Below are 12,322 nucleotides of genomic sequence, written 5' to 3'. Positions count from 1 at the left end.
CGCAATCCAAGCAAGTTCCATAATTAAAGATGTTTTTTGCACTTTTGGCCTGTAAGAACCGTCCTCCTAGTAACTGCCCCAGAAAAATGTTGTACCTGCATTTGCACAAGTTGTGTTATTGCTGCGAGCACATCATGCAGGACAACGCGATCAACGCAAAACACAATTATAGAACCGTTCACTGTGAAAGCTGAGGGCAATGTGTTGTGGGTTTATAGTGTTAGCACAATGAACATTCTCTCGGTCGACTGCTGTGTGCTGCAGGTTTAGACTGCCTGCACTGTGAACAGTCTGAAAACAGCAAGACTTGCATTTATATAGCACCTTTCATGTCCTCAGTATGTCCAAAAGTTCTTTACAGCCAATGAAGTACTTTTGATATGCATGGTGTTTCATAGATCAGACCTTGTTGTAATGTAGCCATACACGTGGGAACACCAGAAGCTGCAAGTTCCCCTCCCAGCCACACAGCATCCTGACTAGGGAATATATCAGCTGACCCTTCCCACCTCATTTGGTGTGACAAATGGAGGATTTTAGGTATATTGGCATATAAATATTGGGAAAATCTAAGGGTTAAAAGCCTGGGGTTATAGTGTGTTTGACTGCAGTGGTCACGTTTTTAAAAAGGATTTTATTTTTTGTAAAGGCCTGGGAACATCAAGGAAACAACAGGTGAAATTGACCAGATGAATGTGGATTGACTGGGGAAGTCCCTGGGGAGTCTCCTTTTGTAGCCTGCAGAAGTAATTGGCTTTTCAGCCTGGGGAGATCAGGTCACTGCTGGGTGGAGTCCACAAATGCAGAGCGGCGGGGAGTTTTGGAGAAGCTTCAGGAGAACAAGGAGCTGAATTCTGATCTGCCTGACCCTGAGTCCACAATTCTCTCATAGTAGACTAGCTATAAGAGAGTAATCCTCTGTAAAGCAGAAGTCTTGTTTGCGGACACGAAAGAAGTTGAATCACGCCAAGTGCATCAGCTTTTTGCAGATATTCAGCCAGAGTCAGAGGGGATTCTAACAGGAGTCAGGTCTGTTTTATAAAGCAAGCATTACTCTGTGCCATGCTAATTGAAGCTTTATGTTTAATTTCTTGACGATTAGTGGGAAATTGAATCATACTGTTTAAGGGGTAATTGTAAGCAGTTATTCATAATAAAGTTTTGTTTAAAAAATACAGATCCCTATTTCTTTATGCAATCACTCCTGGAGCAAATCATTCTTTCTGTACAGTCTTACAAATAATCTAAAATATTGGGGTTTTGTTCCAGTATCCAAGCCACTGTTGGGGTCTGGTCTGGGATCTTAATACTGGGTCAAAATTCTGTTACCCCTTTCCGCAACAGCACTGTGGGTGCACCTGCACCGCACGGACTGCAGCGGTTCAAGAAGGCAGCTCACTACCACCTTTCAAGGGACGATTAGGAATGGGCGATATAAATGGTGGCGTAGCCAAGCGATACCCACATCCTGTGGAGGAATAAACAAAATACATGACAGCCAACTTGAACACAGCAAGCTGCACAAACAGAAATGGGTCATTTTTTTGGTGATGTTGATTGAGGGATACATTTTGTCTAGTTCACCATGGAGAATGTCACTGCTCTTTGTAATAGTGCCAGGGGACCATCTCTGTCCACCTGAGCATCAGGGCCTCGATCGAACGTCTGTCATTGCAGCAATACTGGGAATGCACTGGGAGCCTGGATATTTGTACTGATAATGCCTCTGTTAAGCTCCCTGGGTGTTATACCATTGTTAAAGGTGCCATATAGATGTGAATCGTACCAGAGGGTTACAACATTTATGTTGTGAACATTCTCTTCAATTCTTGAGTTTCAATCATTTGAATATTGATGTAACCTTACCTCCAAGAAATAGCATGTATTTTACAGATTTGACCTTGTGTGTAGCAATATTGTGTGTACGTGTGATGAAGACATAGCTGGACAAATTGCCTGGATCTAAATTTTAACCTCTGCTTCCTCTCACCTTCACTCAGTGGATAGTTCTCTCCTCTTGGACACATAGGGCGTGCTTCTCCCAGCCCCACACCGGGCTGGAAAATCGCCGCAACCACGCCACCCCAACCCGACGCCGGCGCGCAATTCTCCAAGGTGTGGAGAATCGGCACCATTTGCGCCGGCGCGTTTGGCGCGCCGCCGGTCACGGGCCGCTGTACGAGGCCGGGCCACCGATTCTCTGACCGCAAGGTAAAAGCAGAGTCCTGCACCCGGCGCCTTCCACACCTGGTCGCTGCCGGCGGGAACTCTACGCAAAGGGTCGGGAGGCGGCCTGTGGGGCTCCAGGAAGTGAGGCTGGAGCGGCGTGAACCGCTCCAGTGCAGTGCTGGCCCCTGTGGGGGCCAGAATCGCTAGCGCCCGCACCCGTTTCGAGCCATCGTGAAACGTGACGGCGTTCACAACAGCGCGGATACTCTGTCCCACGATCGGAGGATCGCGCCCATAAGGTTGTGGATTTCAGTTCCACTTCAGAAATTGGGCACATAATCCATAAAAATCCATAGAAGCCCTACAGTGCCGAAGGAGGCCATTCTGCCCATCGAGTCTGCACCAACCTTCCGAAAGTGCACTCTACCTAGGCCCACTCCCCCACCCTAAACCCGCAACCCTGTGCATTGATCATGGCCAATCCACCTAGCCTGCACATCTTTGGACACTAAGGGCAATTTAGCATGTCCAATCCACCTAACCTGCACATCTTTGGACTGTGGGATGAAACGGGAGCACCCGGAGGAGACCCACGCAGACACGGGGAGAACGTACAACTCCACACAGACAGTCACCAAAGGCCTGAATCGAATCCGGGTCCCTGGTGCTGTGAGGCAGCAGTGCTAACCACTGTGCTGCCCCTAGGTTGGCAAACTAGGATGGCACTCACATGCAGCACTGAGGAAGTGCTGCACTGTCTGGGGCTCTGCTTATTGGTAAAGATTTCAAATTGAGGTCTTGCCTGCCCTTTCAGGTGGGGGCAGAAAAGACCCCATCGCACTTTCCGATGGTGTTCCCTTCAATATTAATCCCTTGACTATCAACACAGAAGAATAATCTCTCTTATCATTATTTCATGCCTGTTTGTGGGAGGGTGCTGTGCTCAAATTGACTGCTGCTTTTCTCCACATTACAACAGTAACTACATTTCAAAACTACTTAATTGGCAGTAAAGTGCTTTGGGATTCTACTGAGGCGCTATCTAAATGCAACTCTGTTTGTTTCATCAACACATCTCCTTTCGACTATGAACCTCACATAACATTGGTTTAGTCAAGGTTCCAGACACATGGATGAACATGTTATCAGAGGGAATGCATGGGTAAGAAAACCAAGGTGCACTTACCTGGCTGGTGATGTCCGATGGCATAGGTGATGGCGGTTTGGAGTACATGGCGTCCTGGGATATGAAGCCGGAGTCGTGCGAGGAGACGCTGGAGAGGCGGGTGCTGGCACTGGCAGGGTGGGCCAAGCTGCGATAGCGATAGTTTGAACTTGGTGAGTGGGTTTGGGAGCCGCTGGAGCGAGAAGTGCTACTGTTTGTACTGTTTACACTGCTGGGAGGGGGGGGTGTGGTAGGTGGAAGGATGTGAGGGTGGGAAGGCGGGGGAGACAATTTAAGACAGGATCAGACTCACGTAAAGAAAAATCGCAGACAAAGCAGGAAGCTACACAACAAGCATGGGCTAGAGGGGTTGATGCTGGGACAATGATCACAGGTTGTCACTTGGCACATTTCCCTTTTCTCATCTCCCTTTCCCTTAGTTTGTCACTTAGGACTGGTTGGCAACTTGCCTCAAATGGATGGAATACAGAGCATAGTGCCAAGGGCATCAATCACCAATGGCCATCTCCCCTAATCTGAGCTCAGGCCTCTCCCTTACAGGGAAGAAGGGAAAGCTACACCTAACCTGGCCCTCACAAATATTAGCAGAGGCCTGGGTACAGTTACGTTACCAACCCAATACCCAGGGGCAGTGGGCAGGTGTCCTGGGCTTTATTAGTAGAATACAAAACCAAAGAAGTTATGCTGAACCTATATAAACTACCAGTTACACCTCAACTGGAGTCTTGTGTTTAATTCTAAACGTGGCACTTTAGGGGGGATGTCAAATTCAGAGAGAGCATGCAAACGAGATTTACTGGAATGATACCAGAGAAGAGGGGCTTCCGTAATTTGGAGAGACTGGGCCTGACCTTTCGACCTTTTGAGCAGAGGAGGTCAGTGAGAGATTTGACAGATACTTCAAAATCAGATAGTTCAAAATTTAATGGATTTAAGGTATCTGGCAACAACAACAACAAAAAAAAAAAAGAGGTGAGCAGAATGAACTTTATTTTAACCCAGTGAGCTCCGATCTGGATGTCCGAAAGGGATGAAGGAAACTGATTCAATAATAGCTCCCAGAGGGGAATTCAAATAATACTTAAAGGGAATAAAAACGTACAGAATTATTACAGGGAACTGGGATTGATTGGATAACGCTAGCAGCGCACCGACAGGCATGCTGGGCAGAATGGACTTCTTATGTGCTACATCAATCTATGATTCTATTTGGCATTAAAAAGGCATACACTCTAAATGGGAACAGACACATCAATGCCAGTAAATCACTCAACAGTCAACATGACATGGCTAACAGAGCTCGCCGGGGGTGAAGTGTGTGTCCTTGTGACATGGCGCGGCATCAGCCTAACCTTTGGGCCTTGACTGAGCAAGGGACTGTCCATTAAAGGATCCGTCAGGTCACATTGATCATATTTCAATGACTCCATCATGGCTAGGAGCCCCAATTTACAGCATTGCCCCATAGTTTGCCTGCACGCCGATCAACAAGGTCATCTGACTGAATAACAAGGTCCTCTGACTGAATCAGGAACTTGTTCAAATGGAAGCGGTTCAGTAAAACGATTGACTGACTGGTTGTCACGCACTAGCCATAACAAATGGTTAAATAATCTCCCTTGTTGTATATGTTTTTTAAATTAATAGATTGGTGGTAGTTGGACAGCCAGTTACAAATCAATCTAGCAATACTGAAGGAAACTGCAGTGACCACGGACCAGCCGCTTCACACAGGTTTATAGATTATATTAACATTTTTATCACTCCATTTCCTCAAGTTGGAATTCAGTTCTAGGTTTGGAAAATTAGTCCCCTTCTTCCATAGGAGGTTCCACAGACACCTCAGTAGCGAAGATTTTGATCTTCTCTGAAGGCCCGCAGCAATGGTGAGCCTCACGGACACAGGGAAGTCTGATCGGGAATAGATTCCGAAGCTGCTGATTGAGAAATGCTTACTCTCCATTGTGTTTTTCCCTGGACTCGTTCCTGTGTAAACTTCCCACCAACAGGAAACAAACATGTTTGGATAGATCCCCACGCGGGAATTAATTGTGAAAGTGTAGCCCCCACTTCCCCAAATCACGGGGAGCCATCACCCAAAGTCATAGGGGCTGGTTTAGCTCACTGGGCTAAATCGCTGGCTTTTAAAGCAGACCCAGGCAGGCCAGCAGCACGGTTCAATTCCCGTACCAGCCTCCCCGAACAGGTGCCGGAATGTGGCGACAAGGGGCTTTTCACAGTAACTTCATTGAAGCCTACTCGTGACAATAAGCGATTTTCATTTCATTTTTTCATTCATAAGGACTGTGGTTTCCTCCCCTTCTGCAGTCAATGCTCTGGAACTTCACACAAAGCCTTAAATGCAGCAATGCCTGGCGGACAGGGAGAGAGACACAGTGGGATGGAAATATTATTGGGGGGGGAGTGGGGCATGGGATGGTGGCTCCACTGCCTTGTCCATCATACATACCTGCACATGCTGGATTTGCGAGAGCCAGAACTGCTGGGTGAAGAGGGTGGAGTCTGATAGGACCAGCTGTAATCAGATCCCTTCAGATCTTTAATCACCTGCATGACAAACAGAGGGAGGGAGGGGAGGGTTACAGCTGATGATATAGAACATACAGGGCCTCAAAGGGAAGGAGAGTCAGGCAATGTTGCTTTGATTCTAATACTTGAAAATCGCTTGAAGAAAATGATATGAGAAAAATCTCTTTAAGGCTTTATATTTTTCAAACACCCACGACTGTTCTACGCAGAAAACCACCACATCGCAGTGGATCTCTTTAAATGCAAACTGCTACCAATAAGCTGCTCCCTCAGACTATCCTTTCACCCATGGGTGCTCCCTCTTATCCTTTCACCCACGGGTGCTCCCTCAGACTATCCTTTCACCCAAGGGTGCCCCCTCAGACTATCGTTTCAACCACGGGTGCTCCCTCAGACTATCGTTTCATCCAAGGGTGCTCCCTCAGACTATCCTTTCACCCAAGGGTGCTCCCTCAGACTATCGTTTCAACCACGGGTGCTCCCTCAGACTATCCTTTCACCCATGGGTGCTCCCTCAGACTATCCTTTCACCCACGGGTGCTCCCTCAGACTATCCTTTCACCCACGGGTGCTCTCTCTGACTATCCTTTTACCCAAGGGTGCTCCCTCAGACTATCCTTTCACCCATGGGTGCTCCCTCAGACCAACATTTCACCCAAGGGTGCTCAGTCAGACTATCCTTTCACCCAAGGGTGCTCCCTCAGACTATCCTTTCAACCACGGGTGCTCCCTCAGACTATCCTTTCACCCATGGGTGCTCTCTCTAACTATCCTTTCACCCAAGGGTGCTCCCTCAGACTATCCTTTCACCCAAAGGTGCTCCACCAGACAATACTTTCACCCAAGGGTGCTCCCTCAGACCATCTTTGCCTCCCTTAAATATGAATTTGTTGTCAGGTGGCAGATGCAGGCAGTTGGTCACCCAATCCACCCTGATAAAGCCACTCTATCACAATATTTATCAGGATCTGAATTCTGAAGTCCACATGTTGATGACTTTTTTCATGTGTTTCCTGATATTAGCACTAATTTTGCATGTTATTAGTTTGAAGCTTGATCTACTGCCAGGGCTAATTATTTTGAAATCACATTCCTGGTCCATCTTTTCCAAACTGTTTCCTACATTTCAAATCTCTATAACGTTACCTGTCAGACGCTTCCAGATTTCTTTGCTTCTTTCTGACACCTCACATGCAAGAAGTTGACCACTCAGTTTCTGAAAACCCCCTTTTTGTATGAGCAGAACTGGACACCGTACTCAACATCTGATTCACTCATTCGCTTCCAATGTGGCTATCCTCGGCCTATATTGTTCTCTAATACTTACTGCCTCTTTCTGTCCACCCTTGTCCTCATATCCCCCACAGATCTCCTGCCCCAGGCTTTTACCAACTTCCAGATGTTCACTTTTTATCATTTGCTGAGGTTAGAACATAGAACAGTACAGCACAGAACAGGCCCTTCGGCCCTCAATGTTGTGCCGAGCCATGATCACCCTACTCAAACCCACATATCCACCCTATACCCATGACCCAACAACCCCCTCCTTAACCTTACATTTATTAGGAGACTACGGGCAATTTAGCATGGCCAATCCACCTAACCCGCACATCTTTGGACTGTGGGAGGAAACCGGAGCACCCGGAGGAAACCCACGCACACAGGGGGAGGACGTGCAGACTCCACACAGACAGTGACCCAGCCGGGAATCGAACCTGGGACCCTGGAGCTGTGAAGCATTTATGCTAACCACCATGCTACCCTGCTGCCCCTTCTGGTTCTGCAGGTTATGCATAGTGCTGTGTGAAATCAGGGTTTGGGAGAAGGCTGGAAGGCCAGGGGGCATACAAGCAACATTTATGAGTGGTGAGCAACACAATGCATACCTAAAAATGAGGTGTCAAACCTGGTGAAGGCACAATACGGGACTACTTGCATGCCAAACACCACACAATAGACAGATTTAAGTAATTCACACTTCTTTAACCTGGGGTTACCCTTATCTTTGGATCTGTAAAGATTTAATTACCTGCAAATGCTTGCATTCCAAGCATTGTCTGGCATATTTGAATTTGTCTATATATATGTTTCTGGAACATACCTCTTCATTCACCTGAGGAAGGAGCAGTGCTCTGAAAGCTAGTGTTTGAAACAAACCTGTTGGACTTTAACCTGGTGTTGTAAGAGTTCCTACAGCCAGTTCACATTCTGTACTTTTTTTTCTTACCGACAATATTGATGTTGTATTTAAAGTCAATCATGTAAAGGATGATCTCTTTTAAAAAATTATCTTAATTTAGTTATAATGAGTGAATTGATATATCTATTGGATTTAAATTACTACTGCTTAAGGTTAAATGTTTCTATTTAGAAAATGCAGAACCAGCAGCAAATGTTCAGAGAAAGGAATCTTTCTAACTTTTAATAATCTGTTAATTTAATATCATGGGATTGCCAAGGTCTGGCTCAAGAAGGCGGCTCATTATTCACAATCTGATCAAGATTAGTAAGGAAGAAGCTACTGTCTTTAATGAATCGGCCTTTTATTGGCGGTGATATTGAATAGATTAAGCAAACAACAGCTAGAACCATTGAGCTAACAGTAGCCTATATAGCATGATGTTCATTAAAATAGATAAAAGCTGGGTCCTGAAAGGGTTCATTGATAACAGTGGAAGACCCGGAGGAAAGGTTCTCATCAAAATTGTTGTAGAAGAAGGGGTACTCCTTCAGCCTTATCAACGGACTTAAATTGTTGGTCTGTTTTTGATTGATCAGTTTACAATGTTTTTTCTTCTGTATTTTTCCTTTCAAGTAAGCTTCTTTCAATTTACCAGCTGAGAGTTCCGTCCTACCTTCTGGGTCAAAAGTCTTGTTTGAACTAAAACAATTAAACTAAAACAAAACATTAGTAAATTGTATTGATTGCATTATTTACAATCAGAATAGAGCCTGGTTCAGACCAGGAGGTAGGGAATTGATCAGAATATGAGATGTGCAGTTTGGATATGTGATTAAGTGGGTTTATCCATATGAACCCTCACACATACAGTCTTCTGTCATTCTAATATTTTCATAAACCCACCAAATTTCTACAAATCCAATCAGGCAATTGTCACCCCATCAGTCTACTCTCGCTCACCAGCTAAGTGATGGAAGGAGTCATCAACAGTGCTATTTAAGTGGCACTTACTCAGCAATAACCTGCTCGCTGACACTTAGTTTGGGTTCTGCCAGGGTCACTCAGCTCCTGACCTCATTACAGCCTTGGTTCAAACATGGACAAAAGAGCTGAATGCCAGAGGTGAGGTGAGAGTGATTGCCCTTGACATCAAGCCTGCATATGCCTGAGTATGACAATAAGGAGCCCTATCTAAACTGGAGTCAATGGGACTCAGGGGGAAAACTCTCCATGGTTGGAGTCATACTTAGCAAAAAGGAAGATAGATGTTGGAGGTTGTCTCATTCCCAGGCCATCACTACAGGAGTTCCTCTGGATAGTGTCCGAGGCCCAACCATCTTTAGCTGCTTCATTAATGACCTTCCCTCCATTTCTTGCGTTAGTCAGAAGTGAAGATGTTCGCTGATGATTACACAATGTTCATTACCATTCACAACTCCTCAGAGTTGAAACAGTTCATGTGCAAATGCATCAAGATCTGGACCTGGACAGGGTTTGACAAGTGGCAAGTCACATGTATGCCACACAAGTACCAGACAGTGACCATCTCCAATAAGAGAGACAAACCATCTCCCCCTTGACATTCAATGGCATTACCATCATTGAATCCTCCCCACTCTCAACATCCTGGGGGTTACCATTGACCAGAAACAGAACTGGACGAGCCAGATAAATACTGTGGCTACAAGAGCAGGTCAGTGGCTGGGAATCTTGGGTGTGAGTAAGTCACCTCCTTACTCACCAAAGCCCGGTCCACCATCTACAAAGCACAAGTCAGGGGTGTGATGGAATACTCTCCACTTGCCTGGATGAGTGCAGTTCCAACAACACTTAAGAAGCTTGACACCATCCAGGACAAAGCAGTTAGCTCGATTCGTACCTCTTCCACATTCAATCCCTCCAACAGTAGAACTATATGTACCATCCATAACATGTGCAGCATAATCACACCAAGACTCCTAAGGCAGCACCTTCCAAACCCACGAGCATTACCATCAAGAAGGACAAGGGCAGCAGATACCTGGGAACACCACCGCTTGGAAGCTACCCACAGTCCTAACTTTTGAAATATATTGGCCGTTCCTTCACTTTCGCTGGGTCAAAACCCTGGATCTCATTCCCTAACAGCACAATGGGTGTACCTACATCACATGGACTGCAGCGATTCATGAAGGTGGCTCACCACCACCTTCTCAGGGATAATTAGGAATGGGTAATGAATGCTGGCCTAGCCAGCAATGCCCACATCCTGTGAAAGAATACAAAATTGTGCCAATGTACATGGTAACCCTTGGATACATTTGCTACCTCAAGACTCAATTATTTGAACTATGCCTCATTGCAAACCTGTATCAAAACTCACACTAAATCCCATTTACCTTTTGCCCCTGTGCTCTCCTCCAACTCTGGCCTCTGAGTACCCTCGATTTTCATTGATCCACCATTGATGGTTGTGCCTGCAATTTCCAGGACCCTAAATTCAGAAAGTTCTTCCCTAAATCATTCTGCCCTTCAATCTCCCTCTTTGACCACGCCACCTGGCCTGACGCTGCCGTACGTGACTCAGTGATCACACTCTGGTGAAACTCCATGGAAACTTTTAATACGTTTCAAGATGCTAAATAAATGCAACAACACTGTTCTGCCAGCTGCAGTCACCTTTGGCATTGATGTTGTGGGTAAGGCTCCGAGTCACACACTGTGAGAGAGCATCTAGCATTACCAGATTACATTAGGCTGGAATTCTCCAGCTGTTGGGATTCTCTTTTCCCACTGGCAACGCACTGCCGCTTGCGGGCTTCCCGGTAGTGTGGGGTGGCTTCAATGAGAAATTCCATTGACAAGCGGCAGGAAGAGAGAATCCCACCGCCAGTGAATGACACGCCGCCGAGAAACACATGGCTGGGAATCGGAGAATCCAACCCTTAATCTCTTATAAATGTGTAAAGGGTATCAGACAATTATGGGGCAAATCTGCTCCTCCCAGAAGACCAGACGCCAGTAGCAGATATCTGGATATCACACGTTCCCAGCCAAAACAAAAGGTGCCAATAATGCATTTGCCTGTCCCTGGCTTCTGATGCAGGTGAATAATATAACTTATATATTCTTTATGGTGAGAATATTGGTGCTCAGAATAAATAGCTTCCATTTTAGACATCAGTCAGTAACCAATGGCAGACACAGAGTAAAGGTGCCTATACACTATTTCCATCAAACACTCCCAGGACAGGTACGGCAAGGGGTTAGATATAGAGTAAAGCTCCCTCTACACTGTCTCCATCAAACACTCCCAGGACAGGTACAGAACGGGGTTAGATACAGATTAAGCTCCCTCTACACTGTCCCCATCAAACACTCCCAGGACAGGTACAGAACGGGGTTAGATACAGAGTAAAGCTCCCTCTACACTGTCCCCATCAAACACTCCCAGGACAGGTACAGCACGAGGTTAGATACAGAGTAAAGCTCCCTCTACACTGTCTCCATCAAACACTCCCAGGACAAGTACAGCATGGGGTTAGATACAGAGTAAAGCTCCCTCTACACTGTCCCCATCAAACACTCCCAGGACAGGTACAGCACGGGGTTAGATACAGAGTAAAGCTCCCTCAACACTGTCCCCATCAAACACTCCCAGGACAGCTACAGCACGGGGTTAGATACAGAGTAAAGGTCCCTCTACACTGTCCCTTTCAAACACTCCCAAGGCAGGTACAGCACGGGGTTAGATACAGAGCACAGCTCTCTCTGCACTGTCTTGATATAACACACCCAGGACAGGTACAGCATGGGTTTAGATACAGACTGAAGCTCCCTCTACACTGTCCCTATCAAACACTCCCAAGGCAGGTAAAGCACGGGGTTAGATACAGAGTACAGCTCCCTCAGCACTATCTTGATATAACACACCCAGGACAGGTACAGCGTGGGTTTAGATACAGACTAAAGCTCCCTCTACACTGTCCCCTTCAAATACTCCCAGGACAGGTACAGCACACGGTTAGATACAAAGTAAAGCTCCCTCTACACTGTCCCCATCAAACACTCCCAGGACAGGTACAGCACGGGGTTAGATACAGAGTAAAGCTCCCTCTACACTGTCCCCTTCAAACACTCCCAGGACAGGTACAGCACACGGTTAGATACAGAGTAAAGCTCCCTCTACACTGTCCCCTTCAAACACTCCCAGGACAGGTACAGCACACGGTTAGATACAGAGTAAAGCTCCCTCT

At 46.3% G+C, this 12,322-nt stretch overlaps 1 protein-coding gene across 22 annotated transcripts in view; it reads right to left on the bottom strand.

The window, feature by feature from the left end:
• Positions 1 to 12,322, bottom strand: part of mtss1lb (MTSS I-BAR domain containing 2b) — a 206,497-nt gene that overhangs the window by 22,243 nt on the left and 171,932 nt on the right. For 13 of the 22 annotated variants that reach the window (XM_038807079.1, XM_038807084.1, XM_038807081.1 and 10 more), the window contains 2 exons: positions 5,826 to 5,923; positions 3,356 to 3,566 (listed from right to left, as the gene is read on the bottom strand). In XM_038807079.1, coding sequence (XP_038663007.1) covers positions 3,356 to 3,566; positions 5,826 to 5,923 — 309 coding nt within the window. The remainder of the gene's footprint in view (positions 1 to 3,355; positions 3,567 to 5,825; positions 5,924 to 12,322) is intronic. The other 9 variants (XM_038807080.1, XM_038807092.1, XM_038807083.1 and 6 more) reach the window with 2 other exon arrangements.

This window comes from Scyliorhinus canicula, chromosome 9 (assembly GCF_902713615.1).
Source record: "Scyliorhinus canicula chromosome 9, sScyCan1.1, whole genome shotgun sequence".
Lineage (NCBI taxonomy): Eukaryota > Metazoa > Chordata > Chondrichthyes > Carcharhiniformes > Scyliorhinidae > Scyliorhinus > Scyliorhinus canicula.
The sequence above is the reverse complement of the archived record's forward strand: the minus strand, read 5'-3'. Positions and strand labels throughout refer to the sequence as shown.